We start from the raw sequence: 21,388 nt of genomic DNA, 5'->3' as shown, positions 1-21,388 counted from the left end.
TATTCACGTACCCAAAAACGAGTTGTTTACGCTGAACAAACAATCTTCGGGAACTGTACCGAGAAATTTTTTTAGTAAGTATTTCAGAAAGTGTCCCGTAGCGCTGAAATGTCCGAGCGAGTGGGAAAACAGAGGTGAACGCGAATTTTTCGGAAACCGCGCTCGCGTTATTTCTTTGTGTCACACGTGGTGCTTTGCATCGCACGCCTCCGCACCGACCACATTGACGCAGTATTTCGGTCACGACACACATTTCACGTGGAAATTGTAACAACGCCTCTTCGGCCTTCGACGAAAGTATTAGCGTCGGTTGTACGACGCCGCCAGGATTCCTCCGTGACGCGACGCCGTCCGCGTCACTTTTTCTTTCGTCATCGTTATATAACACAGTGTTCCACAAACTTCGCGTTTTCATTAACGATAAAGAACATTTTTTATGGACCTCTTCGATAAACTAAATGTTCTAACAGACTCCTGAAATGAAAATAAAGTTGTATCTTTTTAATGTTATTGTTAATGTCATTTTGTATACAATTGTAACACTAATCTGACGGAAGCCTATTTATAGGCTTTTTAATTCCAGCGTTTACCTTTTGGAACTTATTCATTATGTTGTAGGTTGTATACTTATAATATTCAATTTTTTGATACAACCTTAACATTATATATGTTTAGTAACATAATGCAGGAATTTCTCAAATTCCATGTAAAATATAAAAGAAGAATTTTAACTACCAATTTCATCGCCTCAGGTTCTCCATGAATGCATTCCAACACTTTTGACCACCAGAAAATGACTCTTCGGGTTATCTGTTTCTTGGAGCCTCGTCTCCAATCTGGCCGAGACTCAAAAACTCGCAGGCAGAGTTTTAAACCGCTTGGAATTATCTCGTCCCGATCGGTTGCACGCAGCGACCGTTTCCTGCGAGACGTTGGGCCCCGATCGTTTCCCTCACTCCTTGCCATTGGGGCCCGATCGTGCGTTTCCCCTACTCTCCGTCTCTTGGGCCCGCATTCCATCTTCTTCTTTCGGAGCCAGCAGGTAGAAGTCTGGTGTCGAAAAGTCGTTAAGGAGTCGGCGTCCGTTTCCGGTCCGACGCTCGGTTAACAATGGAAATCGATGACAGACGCGGCAGGGTGTTGGTGTTTTCACTGAAATCCCATGAAAACAGCCGTGAAAACTGCCCGTCAGACCCGGGAAATTAGGCTATTGACTCTTGGAACGAGAAATTTGACACTGAGTTTGTGAAAGAAACGGGACTGTTTTGATATCCGTGAGTCCCAGAAACGACTACTGTCTTTGGTTCTCCTAATTACATTGGTGGGAATCTTGATCCCATTAGGGTGGTTTGAATGCTTAGTGGTGACGTAGAAAGAGTTTTACTCGATCACTTTGTGAGTATAATAAATGGATTTTTAGTTTATCGAAGCATCGTGAAGCCTTTCGTTGACACTACAGGTGCGTCGCTGTACACATTCAGGATTAGGGAATGACCTATTCTGCCTAGATTTGCCTGTAATATTTAGTAGTTCAGATAATGGTTGGATATTATATAACTGGCTGTATATATAAAAATAAGCGAATACAACAATTTTTTATTTAAATATGTACTATTTTAGGAAAATTTTATATTTGCTACAATGTTTCTATATGGACCATTTAAGTGTAGAGATCTAGCGAGTTGAAAGAATAAGGATTTACGGCACATTTGTTTGACTAGTCTTAATAGCGCGACAGAACGTGGTTCATTTGGGTTAATTGAGGAGAGAGAGGTCGTTCGAGTAATAGGAAAATTCACATTAATAGGATTAAACACATCAAAGGAGACTTCGTTGAAAGATAGCGAAGCCTCACCTGAAACCTTCAAAGTAACATTTCCAAAGTGTACGATTTCCGCTGAGAAGGGAAGCAACGACATCCCCTGTGAAGCCTCGCGTGATGTACCAACGAACCGGAAGTCCTCAAGAACCGACCCAGAGAAGAATGGCGGTTCACGCGTCGAGGAAATGCGAGCAGAATCGCAGGAAGTCGGGGTTAGGTCTGGCCGAGGATCGTGAATAATCGAGGGACCCTAGATTGACAAATCGTTGCCGCTTCTCCAGATATCCACCAATTGGTTCTGACCTCGGAGAACTCTGACAATTAAACGGGTCGCAGGCGACGTCTCCGCTCTTCGAGCGGATAGGAGTCATCGTTCGTCGCGCGCTGGCAGAAATCGCGAGGCCGTCGTGTTGCGTGTACTCTCGCGTGTACGGAGCACCGATGTAATTCCAACGGGCTTGTAATGAGCGCGTGTGCGACATTCAGGCGCGTGTAAGTGACAGTGACGGATCCAGCACGCAAACCCCCTGGGCTGAAATGTGGATTTTCGAGCCACTCGGAAAATCTGAGATTTATTAGTGGGTTGGTAACTTTAATTACAAATTTTCTGGAGAGCTGCAATACATGCTGGAATGTATAGATGAGGGTCAAAAGGTTTCGACACGCGTTCGAGTGATGTGCAATATTTTAGATCATTCAAAAGGCAACAGGTGAATGAAACTATTCATTTTTACAGACACTGTTGCTCCTCCTGAAATGCAGATAAATATTAATAAATACAATTCGTGACGGTATCATAAGGTAAATGAGTTGTATAATTTTTATAATAATTAAAAAGGCAATACATGAATGAAATTATTCATTTTCACATGATATTGCTACGTCTGTAATGCATATAAATATTAATCAATTAAATTTATCGCAATATTTTATGTTAAATGAGTGTACTCTTTCTTAGGAAGTGTATTACGTAACTAAAAGAAAAATGTACACCTGATGACGTCTCCAAGCAGAAACAGAATATCGAGTAATTTAATAATATAAGAAATTATATTGACCAAATATATATTTCTCCACTTGCACTGTGACTGATAATGATCGTAGAGATGGAGAAAAAAATAGCAACTGTTGACTTTGAAATTTCCGTCGATTTTCATTGACCTAAAGCTCACTAACCTTCCATCGACGATATCCTTTAACGTTGGAGCTATACAATCCTGTTGTATCACGTAACGGATAGTTGTGTATCTTGAGAAGGGTCTGCTCATGTCTCGAGATCGACGTACGGATCGGTGTCGATGACTGCAACAAGTTTTTATACCTTCCCTAATATATTCATTGAATTGCCTCCCAACACGCTTATAATTCTCCTGGATCAACCACACCTGTCGCTATTTATTCTCAACGTTAACCCCAATGGAACAGATGAAGCGACTTTGAAGGAAAAGAAAGGCTGTGAAAGGTGCGAGCGTTTTCATACAAGAATGTTGTACGCAATCGGAATGCTCGAGTACTACGGCATCCCCCCTCTCTGCCTTTAGATGGTATACCTAAGATATTTAACATTCCTTGCAACAAGGCACGTTTGCGTTTACACGCTTACACCCGTTTAGACGTGTTATCTTTTTCGTCGCAGATAATGATACGGAAGGTGTTGAAAACTTTAATGAAAGTATAATGCATTCCCTAGTGCGGCTAATGTTGTCGTAGAACGAAAGAAAATGACTTACTGATTTTATTTCATGTTTCATAATCGTAAGGTCACAAGTCAGATGTGAATATTCTTTTTGTTGAATAAATCACGTATCTTGTTCCTCGTATTAAGAAGTGAAATTAGAGAAATGTTTGTTTGATTACAGAACAGTTAATCATCTTTACCACGTTCATTATACGTATATTCTTAAGTGACAGAAATAAAATGTAATACAATAAATAAAAATATGCTGTATGAAAGTAAAATAAATAAAATGAAAATAAACACAAATAAATGAATGTTAAACACATCCCCTTACAAGTAACGAAAGTACGTTTTCCATATAATTTGAAATGCCCCAGGATGCCATGTCAGGTTCGTCACACCTGCTCGAGACGCCATGGCAAACAGTTCAAGAACCTCTTTAATCTACATGAAACTAAAATATCGTTTAAAATTCTTGCAATTTTATCCTGCTGCTATTCTATCTACTTACGATTTGGTTCACTCTCGTAAAGACTTAACTCGCGCAAAAAATTGCAGTTCCATTCGAAGGTGGGCCCCGCCGGAAATAGTTCGGTAGACGGCCCTGCGCGCAACCGTAGCGGAGTGTTGCATACCATCCGAAGAAGGGCCCCCACCTGTTTCAGTCAGACAGCCTGAACGAACGGCCTGTTCTGTTAGGTGGGGACGAAAGAAACGTCAGTAGGCGCGGCAGTTTTCTGACGCCGCTTACCTAAGCAGCAACACACGTCGTGTCGCGTTCGAAAAGCTCCTTTAGTCAGAATCTGGGTGCCGTTTACCCCGACGTAAACCCACCGAGTGCACGCCGACGGCCCTGTCTGATCGATAATACACCGAATCGGGCAGCCGACGCTCGACCAGACCGCCAGCAGTCGTTCCTGGACGTCCGACTCGTTCTCCAAAAAGGGGCGTCCTACCTGAGGAGGCGGGCGACCTCTGGGCTCCAACGTTTCTCCAAGCCCAACGTAAGTCAGGAATCGTGATCTTTGACTCTCGATTCCACGGAAACAGCCTCCTCGTTTCCATCCATGACCTCTTCTCGTCCTCTGGAGGAGTCTGATACGCACTGGATCGGAGTATCCAAACGCTAGTGCAGCCCTGACGCATCCTGAGGACACCGTTGTCACGGTTCTGGCACGTGCGACGGAGAGGAATCGAAAATTCTGTCGATCGTTGGCTTCCTCGGCACCTGGTGCCTCGAGGATGGCGCACCTGGTCCAAGTCGGAGTCGTGTCTGACTTTTCAGTGGTACTCAGGTATTCCGGTTCAGGTGTGTTCGTTCTAGGAGAGAAATTTGGTTCTCGATGGATCCTGGTGTCTTGTGGATTTTTGTTCCCGATCAGAGTGGACTCAGGACTCCTGGGGAGTGTTCTACGTCTTGCGTTTGACTTCAGTCAAGGAGAGAAAGCGTGACTTCGGTTCAGTTGATCGCTGAAGCTTCTGGTGCTGGATGGCGGAGTTTTGCTAAACGTTGAAGTGAGCTGCTGCTGAGAGGCCCTCGTCTAGTTACCTTTAGCTACACTCGGGTATAAAAAGGGCGAGCTGGTTGGTCTCTTTGGCTCTTGATCTCTCGTGGATAGTGGGTTCAAGTTAAAAATTGCAGTGTTGGGAGCTTTCGAGGGGTGCTTGACTTTAGCTATACTCGAGGAGAGAAAGCACTAATTGGTTGGTCCCTTGAGCTCGGTGTTTTGTGGATTTTTATTTCAAATGAGAGTGGATTTAATCTGTACTCAAGAAAAAGGGTTGACTTGATTCATTTCTCTAGCTTTCGGTGTCTTATGGATAGTACATTCAAGCTAAAAATTGGAGCAAGGTTAGGGTTTCTGGCAAGTACCCGAGTACTTTTGTTTATTTAGAATCAAGGAGAAGAAGCATTGATGGTCCTCTTGAGCTCTTAGTGTTTCGTAGTGTGGTAAATTTTTGCTAAAAATTGGAGTAACTTCAGGGCTTTTTGAACAGGCAATTTTGAACACTCGTTCACTTGCCCTCGATGACATTCAAAGGAAGAAAGGAGTAAAAAGTCGGAGCAAATCGGATAAATAGCTAAGTAGCCTAACTTCTGAGTGGTTCTCGTTTTTACTCAAGAAGAGAAAGTGCGCGTTACTTCACCTCTTTAGTTACTGGTGTTTCCTCTTCGATTTGCTCGAATGAAAATAATAGTATTTATTTTTTTATTGTATGAAACTCAAAGAATACGTTCAATATTAACGAATAAAATATTTAAGCCTCAACGAAATTGTAGAAAAATATTGATACTTCAAGATAACAAATTAAGAATGATCCCATTCCTCTCCTCCAATGAATAATATCCGTGGATCATTGGTCTTCGCGTGTGCAGTCTTCGTAATTTTGGAGCATGGATCAGCCAATATGGTCTTTTCAAGTCGTGTCCTCGAATTCTCTTGGAGAAAGGTTTCTCGTGTGTCGAAGGAAGCCTAACCTCGCGTTCCACGATCGTCCCAATAATATTCGATCTCGATGCCACCAAGGTGATCTCTCTTACAAGCAGGAAACACGTGACGATTGTTCAACAATTTTTTCTCTATGATATAACGAGATTACTCTACCGATGGGACAGTTGTTATCGTCAAAGTGCACTGCGTCACGGATTTATTGATTTTCACTCCAGGTCGTTCGAGTACGAGAAACATTGGCGAGTTCTATGCAGCTCTATGCACTTCTATCGCAGCGTTTCTCAAACTGCATTACGTCAAAAATATTAATTTTTTAGTAGTAGTTGAGAAAATAAAATAAACAAACTCTTACGTCCACCCTTCTGACATCACAATTTTGAATACTGTATTTTGGTGGGGTGAACACCTAAAAATCACCTCTCATTTGAAGTTTGGTTAAGAATGGTACCAAAAGTATTTTTATTTTTTTAATAATGTATTAAAACGATTAATAGAGCTTTCCGACTGCTTAAACAGCCAACTGGTTAAACATTATATTATTCTTAATGAATTTTGAGACGTGACATGTGTCTGTAAATGTTTGGGAAACGCTATATGTACAGTGCCTGCATGATGAAACGTCTCATTGCTGACACAGGTAACGAGGGAATGACTGTTGATATTTTTTCCCTCGGTTGCGACGATCTTCGCGTGTTTTGTGAGTGGTTTCAGGGACGTCACAGAAGAGCGGAGGAATTCATTATATACCGCAACGTCCGTTGAACACCGGCTGTTCTGGTGTTGTTCCCGTGACAAATGTGGTGTAATTGATGCCCATGATAATGGCCGCCTTGCGACATATGGAGCAATACCTGAATTCTTATGCAAACAGTCACCGAGTCACTCTATTGTACATCAAAGCTCCTCGATTAGATCCGAGCAATATTCTTGAATATATCGGTGCAATTTTAATATTTTATGCTTGACTATCTAATTCTTATAGTTGTTCATATCGACTACTGTTCAATGTTCTTGCATACACGTTGGTATCCATAAACGTGATATATCTGTAAATGAAACACTTTTATGTTCACTCTGCTTGGAAAGGTCTTTATTGATAGGAGACGCATTTCGTATTATTAGGCATCGATTAACTGTGATACTTTTCAGATGTGAGTTCAAGTAAAACAAACACGAAAAACTTTATTTCATATTCCACAATTTATATTGCAATGAAAGTGTTCCTTTGTTAGTAATGCATGGTCAAACATGCGGCTACTCATAAATTTTTCATAGAAACGTATACGAATCTTTTTATATTTTGCCTGTGTTCATTCTTTAAGAAAGGAGGATAACGCATGGTTGAGGATAAAATAGAATTCAATTGAGAAGACAAAGTTATAGTGTTCTACAGCAAAAAAAAATTAAATGTATCTCCTTTCCCATCGAAGAAAACGAACATCGTGCTTGTCTGCCACTCTAATCTCGAGTAAATATTTATCGTATAAAATGTTCAGTGATGCATTATACCAACTGAAGATCAACAAATGTCAGAGATCGATACCAGTTCAACTATTTCTCTATTTTAAGAAATACAAAAACGATTGAAAAGATGCTCGGAGTAACTGACACGGATACGGGTCTAATTTTATTCGCAGGCCGAGTGATCCGAGTTATCTTTCCGCGGTCTATCTCGCTAAATCGTGTTCCGTTTCCTCAGCTTTCAAGGGAAACACGATTCAGCCGCGTTCTTTGATGTCGCGTGTCGAACGCTGATTTATAATGCATGTCCGCGGTCGAATCGCGTGGGCAGAGGGCCGAGAGATCAGAAATCACACGTCAGAGATCCCTTTGATCCCAGTTTCCGAAGATCGACGATCTTTCGAGGCGGTTTCAACAGCGTCGCTCGGCGTTGCCCATAGTCGATGGTGCAACGTCGAATAGTGAAAATAGCTCGTCCATCTGCGGTGCACATGCATCGACGCGAATGATTCAATGATGATTCATCGCGATTGCCGTGAATTCTTTTATAACTTTATCATAGAGAAAATTTTAATTGAATAATAGATACTTAGGTGTCCATTTGTGGAGTATATTCCGCTGTTTGTCATTTTAGATCTGAATTTTATTTGAAAGTGGAACGGTGAAACTGTTGGGTATTTATTATTCGTTGTAAGAAATATAGGCTTGGGGAAACAACATAAAATAAGAGCAAACGAATTCATAAATTCTTGTCGTAATTCATTCTCTAGTTCGTAATTCAAAATGTGAATTTTATTGAACGAGGAATGGAGGAGCCTAAGAAAATTTTGAGGAAACAAAATAAAACCGAACGAATTTATTAACGTTCGTTATAATATTTTCTTGATTATTGCGAAGGTTGGCCTTCTTCGACGTCATTCTCCACAGTATACGAAAGATTGTTCGCCGCGTCGCGTTCACTATCGGTACATTCAGGTATCAAGCATTTTCAAAGGTGGCTTTGAAACAACGCTGAGAACGACCCACTTTCGTAATTACTCGTTCATTGTTGTAACAGCGTATTGGCTGGTCGAACGTGGAGTAGACTGGCCTTACGTGGTCGACACGCTAATCCAATCAAACCTCGTTGACACTGGGTCGTCGTTGCACAATGCTGATTCGACACTCGTAGGTGATAACTCCAGAAAAAATTCGCGTCATTTCTGTTTCAATCGAGGGAAGAGTCATCGTGGTACAATCGAGAACACAAATATCGTTTCGCTAAAAATACCAAGCACTTGGAAATCAAATTCTGAGAAACACCCATTTCCCGGAAATCGTGTAGATGGCAACATTTTATTATGAAGTTTAACAGAACCGTGTGATTGAGGTTTGGTTGCTATTATATTGCACATCTATGGACTATTTCGAAGTAGAATTATTCGTATCTTCAAAGTGTAATATATTAGAATTTGTAACAATAAATTAAACATATAATATTATCAACTAATATGTAATCTCGAGCAGTAAACTTCGATCTTTATTTCCTCTTTGTTGATATTAAAGTTAACTTGTTTTATTTTCAATCAAGACAAGTGCTTCTCGGTAAAAATCTCTCGTAAGCCTGAGAAAGTTCAAAATGGCGTCTTCTAGTTTCCGACGCGATTGAAATTCGAATCCCATCGAATAGCGTGGCATTCGAGAAACCGTTGACCCGACTACGCTACGAGATTCAATTTCTCTCGCGTTGCACGAGAAGAACAAGGAGGAACGAAGGCTTCTCGTACGGTGAATTTAACGAGGAAACCCGTTTCGACTTTCACAACTGGCAACAGCAGAGCCGCTCGTTTGTAGGTTTGACCATACGCCAACACCATTGCACAGAATGGAACTGGTAGCAAGGTGTGTAAACGCACGAGTTCTGCCCTCTGCGTATTTCGACTAGTCATTAATTCCAAGCAGAACGAATTCAAATTGATTTTATCAGAATTAATAGGATCTCGAATGATTCTTCGTTCAACTCAATGACAGGAATTTCATTCTCATTAAATTTCGTTGAAGTTCAAATCTTTGTCTTGAAATATCGCTGATACTTGTGGTACAAATGGTGATACCAAGATAATTCAAACTGCAACATCAACTAGTGTCATCCTTATGAAAAAATAAGGCTAAAAGTATTCCTATTCACCACCATCATCAAACTGCACGTATTTTATGCACTAATGCAGCAAGGTAAATGAGAACCACGTACTATCCGTCTCCTCAAAATATTTCACAAAATAATGTAACAATATCAATATTTCATCAAGCATACCGTCTGTTCGAGAAGAGCGTGAACGGTGAAACTTTTTTTGGAAACCGTTAGAGGAGAAATTCAAACCGCGACAAAAAAAGCAGGATCATCTCCTTGCAAACCTCATCAGTGCATAAAATCCAATTGGGATACCATCCTATTAACATGCCTATCCTCGAAGAACGACTCTTTCGCGCCAAATGTTTTCCGAAAAACCTGAATCGACACTCCTGAAACAAGTTGGTCGAGTCGAACAAAAGACGCTGCGCTCGAAAACCAGTTCCCAAAGTTTCCTCTGAGCAACTCGCGACTGTTTCAGGTTCAGGAGCGTCTGGAGGATCCTCCTCTCCACGTGGAACCGGTATGCTCGTCCGTCTGTGACATCGTCGACGAGATTTGTCACGCGCTCCGCGCCTCCAGGGACGAAAACGCGCGCGAACTATCGCGGCTGCTGCGAACATCGCACCTGAAAGCACTCCTAGAGACACACGACGCCGTCGTCGAGCGGAAGGAAGCTCCTTCGAAGCCACAACCACCGCCACCGACGATGCCCACCAACGAAAGGACGGAGGCAGTCAGGATGGTCGGCCTCAGGAGGCAACCTGACGAACCCCTGGTAAAACTTCGACAAAACACGTTTTCTGCTTGAACCGCTCTTTTCTCTTAAACAATATTTACATACGTTGAAGTTCATGAGCAATTAGGAAGGGTTTAAGTCATCATTTTTCTAAATTTGTAATTGTTTCAAAAATGTAAACCTTTAAACATTGTAGTTTTTATATATTAGTAATGAAATCTGTATTCATACATGAATTTTTATCTTTGTAATTATTAAAGATGCGGAGTTTCTCTTTTTTTTTTTGTTTTACTCGGGAAGAACGAAGCTATTTAAATCAATTTTGGTTGTATTGCGAAGGTATTTTCCACGATATAAAAATAATAAAACTCGACGTCTTGTAAAACCTTCCAAACGATAAATCGAGGTTGAAGGAAAATGATTATAAAATCAACCTGACGAAAGAAGTGTGTCCCAAAAAGGAACTTCAAGTCGCGTGGTGTCTTGAGTTCATCGCAACTGTGCTTCCGTTTATTTCATCCCGCCATTTTCGACGAGAGGTTGACAGCTTAGAAATGCCTGCGTCCCGTGAGAAGTTTCCTCGTGAAATGCTCCAGAATACATTCGAGACGTGTTTATATCTCTGCTCGCCATCACTCACCCGCTCAGCGCCGGCAAACGAAGAAAGTGGCGAACGAGAAGGCACGTTCGAACGATCAACAAAGAAACAACCGTTCCGACTGCGACTTTCTCAATAGCCGCTTTTAGAGGTTTACCATTCCGTCACGTGAGAGAATTCTCATTCAGATATTACAGAAATGCCACTTGCTGTTCGTAAATAATTCGAAACGTTTATTATCGTCGTGACTCAGCACGCGAATCCTCTAAATCACGGGCGTCTATCGCGTGTGTCTGGCGTCCCTCACCTAACCAGAAACAGAAACAAGTAGATAGGAAGTCAGAGGAATCGAAACGGTTTCGCGAAACCACAATGACCTCTTTGTTTATGTTCTGCCTTCGTGAAAGAAAAATCTTGACGTGATTCCAACATTTCTCTGATTTGTTTTTGCTCTTGTCAATCGTTCCAGACCAGATTTCTGTTTTCTCATTAAAATTGACAAGATCTTTTCTTTCCGTTCCCATGGGAGGTTAATAAACCCGATGACTCGATTTCTTGTTACCTACAGCAATCTCGATGCATTAAGTATTTATTTTTCTGTAACAAATCGTGGCTTCTAATGGAGCAACAACATTCTTTAAGTTGTAGATAATTCATATATTTCGTTACATGTATATGATAAGTTCTCTAAAGAACTTCACGAAGAGAAAATTATTTTTCTGAACAGTTCTCTACTTTTAAAGAATTCAAAAAAAAAAAAAACATGGCACTAAGGAAAATGATCCTGGTGGTAGCAATCTAGTAGTAAACATTCAAACTAATAAGGGGAATATTGGTCTTCAATCGTAGACAGAATTAGACAGATACACTTTCATCAGACGCGTTTATTTTCACACGTCTCTCAACTGTTTATACGTGTTCTTTATGCACAGGGTTTGACGGTGCAGGTCGACGAATCTGGCAACTTGATAATCGCCAGGATCCTAGGTGGTAGCACGGCCGCCCGGCAAGGACTCCTCCGATCAGGCGAGGTGATCCTAGAAGTGAACGGAAAAATCGTTCGCAACCCAGAGGAGCTCCAAGAGGCCATTCAAGAGGCGAAAGAGAACCTCACGCTGAAATTGGCGCCTGGCATAGCCATCGATGCCAACCGTTCTTTGAAATCCACGGTGAGTCATTAATAACGACGCTGTTGCATCCTTCTGCATTAGAAAGGCATCGATAGTTCGTAAATTCGTTGCAGTTTTATGTGCAGGCTGTAGTGAATGGCGAATTTGTTGCTCTATTTTAACTCTGTAATACTAGGTACATAATTTTGTCAACACTGTGAGTGAGTTCTATTTATAAGAGTGCGCCAGTTTTACATTTGTTCGTTTTTACATTCATTTAACTCTTGCGTTACATTACTATGCATTTGCGAACCTCTCTTCATAATTCTCCCATTAGGGAAGACTCTCTACAGCTCGGGTACCTCGGGATTGCTAAACCCGTACTGAGCGTACTGTAGCTACAATTAAACATAGCTACAGCCCCTGACGGCTGTTAACACTGTACTGGGGGAACTAATATACTTCACCTTGAAGATTAATTTTAATGCTGACTAACTTATACAGCGTTTTGAATATTCTGACATATTTTTGTAGACAGCCTGATTAATTTGAACAACAAGTAATTCCACTTTCGTGTCTGTTGTACATCGTCAAAAAATTCTTGAATTTTACCGAAATTTATTTTATTCAATATAATAACATACATCCTGAGGATTATTTTTTCACCTCCACTTTAATCTTCGTGATTCTGATATTCTATTCTCATAAACAAATAGCTCGACATAAAAATAGAAAATTATAAATGCACGTCACCAAACAAACGTCTGACCTGTCAATAACCATTAAACGATTTATTGCACTATTTATCGTTTTCGATCTCAAGGCGTACCATGCTCAGAACATAAATTCTAAAATTAACCAAAAATGTTTTCATTCAAAACTGTACAAAGATACGAAGGCGGGAGCAATGTAACAGTACCACAAAAATTATGCAGAAGCATTCAGAATTATCACTGCAGTGATTTAACGCATGGTGTCTATAAAGAACAAGCCGTAATGCAATAAATAATAACTATACATTTGTAAGTATAAAAATGACTTATTTTGAAAACGTTATGTACAATGTTTTCAAGATTGCCCTTGCTCTTAATTTTTCATGTAAAAAATATTTCTACTTAATTTTAAAAAACTCTGAGAATCTTTTCTAAAATTGAGAACGTTAAGCAGTGCAATAAATGCCATAATTGTTGAACATTCTTAATTTTTCTTAACCCTATTAATCTTGAACGAACCTTGAACCAAAATAACTATTGTTTGCAAGGGGAAATTTGGATAGATGACGCTCATATTGGTTTATAAAGATATTAAAGTGTGCATCGAAAGTGTTTAGAGGATCGAAGCTTTCTGTTTAAATGGAATTAGAAGTTAATATAGATTGGGTTAATAGAATCTATCTCACTCTTGAAAGTTTTTACGATCAACCGTAATGGCAGCCATTGGGAACGTGGAATGATGGTTGCTAGGAATCACTCAACGCGAGCTCTTAGCGCAATTAGATTTAGACTACGTGATTTTACAACCTCGATGATAAAATTTGGCCAAGGTTGAGCCGTGTTTTGAACATAACGTCGGTGCTGAAAAAGCAAATCAAGTAACACTTTGCGTCTTGCATACGCTTCCCGTGTCTTTAGCGGGTAAATAAATAATGGTAACACGCTTTGAAAGTAGAAGGATAGTCGAAGTGTACGAGAGTGCACTTGCTAATTCATTTGAGCACTGTGTATCTTCAGAGAAACGTTAAATTTCACAACTTTGCAGTAAATATTTATTTAATCAAGGCAAGAAACGAACAATAGCAAGTGCAAATGTAGACGAAAGATGTTTCAAACGATCTATCAAAGAATCGTACGAAAAATGTTAAAGTTAATCTACTAAAGAGAATGTATAAAATAATTGTAGATAAACGTACCGAAAAATGAGAAAAATAAATAACTGATTGTATGGCTAGAAGGTATTTCGAAAAAAAAAAGATAAAACGACATATAAAGATTAGAAAGAACGGCTAAAAAAAATACACTCGATGATGAAGAAGCAATAGTAAAAATAAAGATAGAAACATTCCGCACAATGCACGCAGAAATGACGCGCAAGAATACTGAAAAGATTTATGCCATTTGCACAGGCATAAAAAAAAGAGGTAGCGGAATTAGAAATGTAAAGCAAATCCTGAGAAAAATATTGTTAGAAATTTATTTAAAAAGCAAACACGACACGAACATCTGCGAAAGGTTTGACATAAGAGATACGGAAAGTGTTGTACAAACTACGAAGTATGATTCTTCGAAAAATTCGAAAAGAAATTCAAACATAAAAAGTTCAGGTGTCCCATAGTTTGCCATTACTTTTCCCATTTTATATTTGCCAGGTAATGAATAACTCTGTACTTCAAACATTGATTGTTTTAAACCATTTTCATCGGTGGACGAAAACGCAAATTTAGAAAGCTATTATTAGATGCTTCGCATAATCATTTTGCAGGATTAGATCGTTGTTCGTGCGCGACTTTAATGCGAAAATAAACACGGGTATGTTCCATGCACAGAAATATCAGAGGAGAAAAATGCTATCTAATGACTGGCAGTAACATTTTGGATTTTGAATTTCATGACCCCAACGCGAACGGAAGGTTGAAGGGGTAACAACCACGGTGTAAAATTCTAAAAATAGCGATCCTTCCACCCTTCGTATCTTAGTTTTGCAAGTTTACGATCAATATTTTCCATTGCAGTGTTACATGAGGGCGCTCTTCGACTACGACCCTTCGGAGGACACCTTGCTACCATGCAGAGAGATCGGTCTGCCCTTCCAGAAGGGCGACGTTCTGCAGATCGTCGACCAAGCCGATCCGAACTGGTGGCAAGCTCGAAGAGTCGAAGGAGAAGGCCTCGGTCCTCCGGGTCTAATTCCATCCTTAGAACTCGAAGAACGGAGAAAAGCGTTCGTCCCACCGGAAGCTGACTTCGTCCACAAGATTAGCATCTGCGGCACCAGAATCTCGAAGAAGAAGAAGAGGAAGATGTACCAGTCGAAGTCGAACGGCGAATTTGACGGAGCTGAGCTGCTTCTGTACGAAGAGGTGGCCAGGATGCCACCGTTTAGACGCAAGACCTTGGCTCTGGTTGGTCCTAGAGGTGTTGGTCGCAGAACACTGAAGAACAGGTTGATAAACAGCGACCCCGAGAAGTTTGGCACCATCGTTCCATGTAAGTTGCATGTTCAATTAGAAGAGCAATGCAGTCTTTCTAAAACTTTATAGTTCAGTCATTTTTAATCGCAATAGTCAGCAACAATTGTTCAATCTTTCCAAAATTTGAGCTCTGATAATCTGTGCAACTTGTCTATAAACATTAATTTTACAAAAATATATTCAATCTTCATCAAATTAATTTACATCGCATTGCCATTTGTCTTTGTTCTTTGATGTTACATAAAGTCGTTAACAAAATCCCTCCATTGATATATCAGCTTTATATCCCCGATATCAAAGGATTACGATACAATAATTTTTATAGTAAATTCGTAGTGTTTTCTAGCGTGCAACGAATACCATTAATATTTTTGTTTATATTTAGACACATCACGGCCACCTAGAGTACTCGAAGAGGACGGCAAGAGCTACTGGTTCACTGATCGCGAGGGGATGGAAACGGACATCAGAGAGCACCGATATCTCGAGTACGGAGAGCATGGTGGGCATTTGTATGGGACGAAACTGGACTCTGTACGCGAATTAATAAGAGCTGGGAAGATGTGTGTCCTGGACTGCAGTCCAGCAGCCCTCAAAATCCTTCACAACAGTACAGAGTTCATGCCGTACGTCATCTTCATAGCAGCACCAGGGATGGAACAATTAAAGTGTTTGTACGACCTTGGAAGGTCCACTGGGGCGAGCAGTCGAAATTTAACGGTAATTAAGATCGCTGAGTTGCACTTCATTTACAGATACAACAATTTCACATCTTTTTTTTTTTTGTAAAATGCAGTCTAAGAGTGTAATTTTTCGTTATTCCGTACTGCCTCGGGATTATTATTGCAACAGTTAGGACTTTTAACCGGTGATGTTCGTCTTCGAATAAAAAATGGTTCGAGCTTTGATTTTTAATGCGAATAATTTTTTTTTATGCACCATTTTGCACATGACTGAAAAATTCGGTATATTCTATTCTATATGAAGTAATTCTTAAAAACATAGCTTCTATTATTTCTTGGTTAATATTTTTTTTAAGAATACAATAAATTTATATTTGAAAGGAAAATCGAGTCACTTCTACTTCTATTAGAATCCAACTTTAACGTCAAATAACACAATTTTAAAACTGCAAATAGTGGATCTTACGACCTCTTATCCCTCAATGTTAACGTAACTCTTGTCTCCGTTATGTCATCGTGGAATCACGTCGGAAACGCGAAACAGCTGCTCCAATAAAAGAACCAAACAGTGTTAAATATTCGATGAAACGAAAGCAAGGAATTCGAAGAGATTCAACGACCAGCCAAACAAAGCGCGAGATATTCGGTCGGTTTGAAGAAACGACGTCACCGGTTAGAAAGTTACTCAAACAAACAGTAAAAAAAAAAAAAAGAAAGGTAGCCAAAAGTTTGCGTATCGGTGATTTAAAGTGTTGCAAGAAGAGTTAACCGCTGCATACGTGAACGTTTGCTAAATATTATTTCGTCGAGCGCAAAGATGTTTTCACGCTGTATGGACCCGTTTCCGTGAATGTTACGTTCGCGAGTCGCGAGAAAAGTTCCTGGTAGCGAAGTTCTAAAAGTTCTCGCGTTAGAAAAAAGTAAAGTAACTGAAACAAAACGGCGCCCATTTACGATGAAATTTTCGCAAAGGAGCGAACGTGGCAGACGCTGCGTTCAAAACAGACGCGACGATCAAACGTTTAACGATTACAGCGTTTCGAATCCCTGCTTGCCAGTCTGTTTGCAATCGTCGTATAAATGCGTGTAATTTAGTTTACTGTAAATGTATCGCATGCACTTCCGTTTCATTGCGATGATCCAACGATTGGTTTGCCCCACGGAATTAGGTCAGTCCCCAGAGTTTCTTAAGATGCGATAATTAGACGAAGACTTTTGTGGAATCGACGAAGTCTATTTAAAAGTGAATTTTAAGTAGCCCATTTTGCGCGAACGAATCCAAAGGGAAACGTAACAAAATCGCGAAGGACACAGTTTACAGTTTTTCAGTATTTTCAGACTAACTGCGAGAAGGTTTTGTCGATCTGAAACAGAAACTTTATATAAATACAAATTGTTGGCAGGCTCGATGCCAATAGAAAGTTTCTTTCACGTTATCGCATTTTTGCGGCGATCTTTTGTCTCTGGAGGCTGGTCTAAATCGTTCGTACCATTCCTTGAACTATTCACTTGTGGAGCTGGGTCAATTGTAATCCATATTATTTTACGTCAGAATTGGGATTAATTTATTGTGTAGAATAAATTTTATATGTATCTCAAGTGACTCGATACCAAACATTGAAACATAATAAATGGTTATTTTAAGATATACTCAAAAGTATACCAAACAATAACTTCACATAAATAAGTATTTGTTCTCTATTCGTATAGATGGAAAATTGCTTGAAATTGGTTTTAATTTTTGCAAGCCTCGCTATTGATACAAAAAAAGAATTTTGCCACGGATCAAGTATGACCCAGCTTCGCTATACGCTCCCACCGTTGAACTTCTCACCGTCCAACTGTAAGAAGTTGTCTACGTTACCCAAATATTTCTATTCGCTCACGTACATTCCCTCCAGTTTACGTAGCGTTCTTTATTTAATCTTTCGTATGTATTTGATGTTGGCTTTGCTAGTTTGACCGCCAGAGTTCCATAAGGTACAGCTCGAGGCGAGCTAGGACGCTGGAGTCCATTGCATCGTTGTACGAGGTTTGTATTGCATGAATTCTCACTACATTCGTTTCCTGTTGTAGCGTAATTAGCCGTAGTTGTGTAGCGTAATTTGCTGGTAGGCCATTATTACAATGTATCGCAGGACAATATACCACTAGACACTTTAGTAATATTTATGACGAATCAATTTAAAAAATACGTGGGTATTAGTATTTGCAATACTAAGTTAAGTACTGGTCCACGATTTAATTGATTTGCATGCCGCACGATCACTTATTCACTGATTTTCCAATCGTATTTACAATCACAATTGATTATCTCGTAATGTAACGCGTAACTTAACTTTAACAGAAATAAGTATTTCCAGACAAGTTTGTTCATCTACCAAAGTGGAATAGTAAACGCATCAATAATTAACGAAATTATGTATTTTCTACTCAACGATGAAACTGAATTTTAGTGTCCCTTACTAACCAAATATCGAACACCAAAGAATAAAAACTTATGAATGGAGCAGTATCAGTTGTGATGGAATTTTATAAAATAAAGTGTTTCCATTTTAAATTAAACACGATATTTTTGTGAGCTGTTCTACCGAAGAATATTACTCTCCGTTCTCCTAAATCATCTTTTTAATATAACAAACGATAATTAATATTTGTTTTAATTACAAAATCATTCCCGAGCCAGCACCAATCCAACTGTACAAAAATCACTGCACACGTGACGGTCACTTTTTAATTGAAATGCACCTGAGATCTCACTCTACATCATAAAACCAAAGTACGAGTCATCGAAATGTTAATGTCTATTCCGACTAACAGGAGGACGATATGAAGACCACACTGGAGGAGTCCGCAGCTCTGCAGCGTGCCTATGAAAAATACATAGACATGGTGATAGTGAACGAGGACTTCGACAACGCATTCAGACAGGTGATCGCAGCGTTAGACGCATTGGCCACCGAGCATCAATGGGTACCAGTGAATTGGATCTACTAATCACGATCTGGGTCACCTCGACGAGGATGTGGTTCCAGGTGTCGCAGACTATACTCGCCGTGTTTAACGGGAAACAAGCAAACGAATCATAACTGTCTGGGGAACACGCGGCCAGGGCCTCTCGAAGATCGAGACAGGCCTGGGACACTCAGAGATCTTTGTACGCCTCTCAGAATTCCCTAGTATGATAAAAAGGAGCCTCGTTTGTTGCCTAATAATTAATAATTTCGGTACAAGAAGGAATGTTACTGCGTTTCATTCTTGTGTTTGTCAGTTAAAGCAGGATTCGTTTGGCAGATAAGATAGAGCGCTCTGCCGATAAGACTCGGTAATGTAGAACCGCCTGTCGATAAGACACTGTGCTGGTAAAATAGAGCACTCTGTCGATAAACAGATCAATATAGGTTAATCCTATTTAACAGATTCGGAACGAAAAGCAGTGGTATTTTCCCTTGAACTGATATGAACTATGAACTGATTGTAAGGACACATACAAATTTGTTAATTATCATCACGAACTCGAGGTCCCTGAAAGTGTGAGAACCCCCCGTGATAGGGCCTGCACGCAAACGCGACCTTTGTAGCCGTATTGGCTCGTTGAACTCGAAGTTGAGTGTATCGTCATCGCCATTGTGTTTTCAGCACTGTACTGTCGTGCGACACAACGATTCTGTGGTCGTGCTACATGTATAGAGAGAGTTTAGTGTGTTGTATATTGTCTCGATTGAGTGTATAGATATTTTAATTCAACGGTACGCTCAACGAACGAGTTCACGAGTTTTCTTTAAACGAAAGTTTGCACCATGATTTTGACTGTGTTCCCGTATTTTCTGTTTGGAGAAACACTCTGGCTATGAAGGTCGTCGAGATTGTCCGAGAGGCGACCTCTTCATTGCCGTTTCTAGCAAGTACAATCATAGCATTTACGTTATTTTGTTTTAGGTTTACCAAACGACCCGTTCTCCCGCCAAAATTCGGCAATTTTCTTTTTAAGGACCATAGACAATAGAGTGTGTCCTCCCGTTTAGGAAATAACGGGAATTTTTGCATGAGTGTTTCCTCGACATCCAGTTCTTACGATTTTATTCATTGATTGTATGTCACGAATAGATTAATTTCTGAGAAATCTTTTATGAAATTTCATTTCAATTTTATTTCTAATTTGATAGAGTTCTTCGTGTAGCTTTATTCATTGCCAATGAAAGGTTTGAAGTTTAAAAATCATTACTCAAGTAAATTGTAAGATCATTTCATAAAATAGTTGGGACACATCCCAGATCTCCAAATTACATATTAGGGACACCTGGAGAGGGCCCTGTCGAAGGAAAAAAAATAATACATCACAAAATCATTAAACAAATAGTAAAAAGCCTAATACAAGCGACGCCTAAAAGTAGAGAACACGAATCAAACTAACAATAAGTTTTCCAAACAGAATACTTCACACTTTCATCGAAGAAATTCTATCAGATCAATAAAAGAGAACGGGCCGATAAAGTAAGCATTAGACCGCCGTCCAATTAATTTTAGGGTACACCTAGTTTTAATTTCCCTCGAACCACGAGCCAGCACATATTTATGCGCATTTATTTACCGTAAGCGATACTTCAGTTCTTTTATAGATACATACGAATAATTACGTACTTCGTACTTCATGTACCGCTCGTGCACGCTGAACGTATTCCTGGCATAGAGTGCCTTAATAGCGTTGCCCTTCGAGGGCTCACGCGCGAAGACCTACTATGTCGACGACGAGATTTGTCTTATACAGTACGACATACAATTTTACGGTCATCCATGTTTTTTTTATCATAAATTCGTCGTTTCTCAATGATATCGTTTACAATTTTTCGTGATATTACCTCATACTATCGCGCCACTACCCACCGAGTTTCAAAAGAATCCGTTGAGTGTTGCAGGACTTATAAATATTTTTCGAAAGTTCGGAGTGACAACTCTACGATCGTTTCAAATGAAAAATGTGTTAAAAGATCATGTGGACATCACTAACTATCCTTTTGTCTTATATTTAGTTGTTTTCAATAAAAATAAATTTTCATCAAAATAATACACATTGTATGAAGTGATCGTAAAATTGTGTCACTCCGAATTTTCGAAAAATATTTATAAGTCCTCCCAAACTCAACGGATTCTTTTGAAACTTGATGGATAGTAGTGTGATAGTATAAGGTAATATCACTAAAAATTGCAAACGGTATCATCGAGGAACGGTGAATTTATGACGAAAAATATGGGTGACCGAAAAATTACATGTCGCACTTTTATACAAACGAGAATTTTACGTAAGAGACACGACGAATAACACGCGAGATTTTTTTCTAATCTTCTGACCACGTATGCACATGGTAACGCACGTCAGTTGCAAAGTTTCTGTACGCGCTGTAAGGACTTTCAGGTCCTGATCCTGCCGCGTCACATACGGAAGAATAAAGTTTATCGAGCGTTTGTTACGAATTTGCATCGACCTCTTGAACCCCATTGTCCCTAATCCAATAGTTTCCAGACTTCTTGGAAGACCTTAATTCCCTTC

General features: G+C 39.8%; 1 protein-coding gene and 1 long non-coding RNA gene across 5 annotated transcripts in view; both read left to right on the top strand.

The window, feature by feature from the left end:
- Positions 1–21,303, top strand: part of LOC128887178 (MAGUK p55 subfamily member 2) — a 31,495-nt gene extending 10,192 nt beyond the window's left edge. For 2 of the 4 annotated variants that reach the window (XM_054142781.1, XM_054142782.1), the window contains exons 3-8: positions 10,006–10,302; positions 11,794–12,030; positions 14,699–15,173; positions 15,543–15,877; positions 17,798–17,872; positions 18,661–21,303. In XM_054142781.1, coding sequence (XP_053998756.1) covers positions 10,006–10,302; positions 11,794–12,030; positions 14,699–15,173; positions 15,543–15,877; positions 17,798–17,872; positions 18,661–18,837 — 1,596 coding nt within the window. In that variant the 3' untranslated portion in view covers positions 18,838–21,303. Of the gene's footprint in view, positions 1–4,218; positions 4,505–10,005; positions 10,303–11,793; positions 12,031–14,698; positions 15,174–15,542; positions 15,878–17,797; positions 17,873–18,660 lie in introns of those variants that run through there. The other 2 variants (XM_054142784.1, XM_054142783.1) reach the window with 2 other exon arrangements.
- On the top strand, positions 2,292–2,948 carry LOC128887197 (uncharacterized). The gene is made up of 2 exons (XR_008459978.1): positions 2,292–2,623; positions 2,781–2,948. It is a non-coding gene; the product is annotated as an uncharacterized LOC128887197 (long non-coding RNA).
- Positions 21,304–21,388: the final 85 nt, after the last annotated feature.

This window comes from Hylaeus anthracinus, unplaced genomic scaffold (assembly GCF_026225885.1).
Source record: "Hylaeus anthracinus isolate JK02 unplaced genomic scaffold, UHH_iyHylAnth1.0_haploid 11985, whole genome shotgun sequence".
In the NCBI taxonomy this organism is placed as follows: domain Eukaryota; kingdom Metazoa; phylum Arthropoda; class Insecta; order Hymenoptera; family Colletidae; genus Hylaeus; species Hylaeus anthracinus.
The sequence above is the reverse complement of the archived record's forward strand: the minus strand, read 5'-3'. Positions and strand labels throughout refer to the sequence as shown.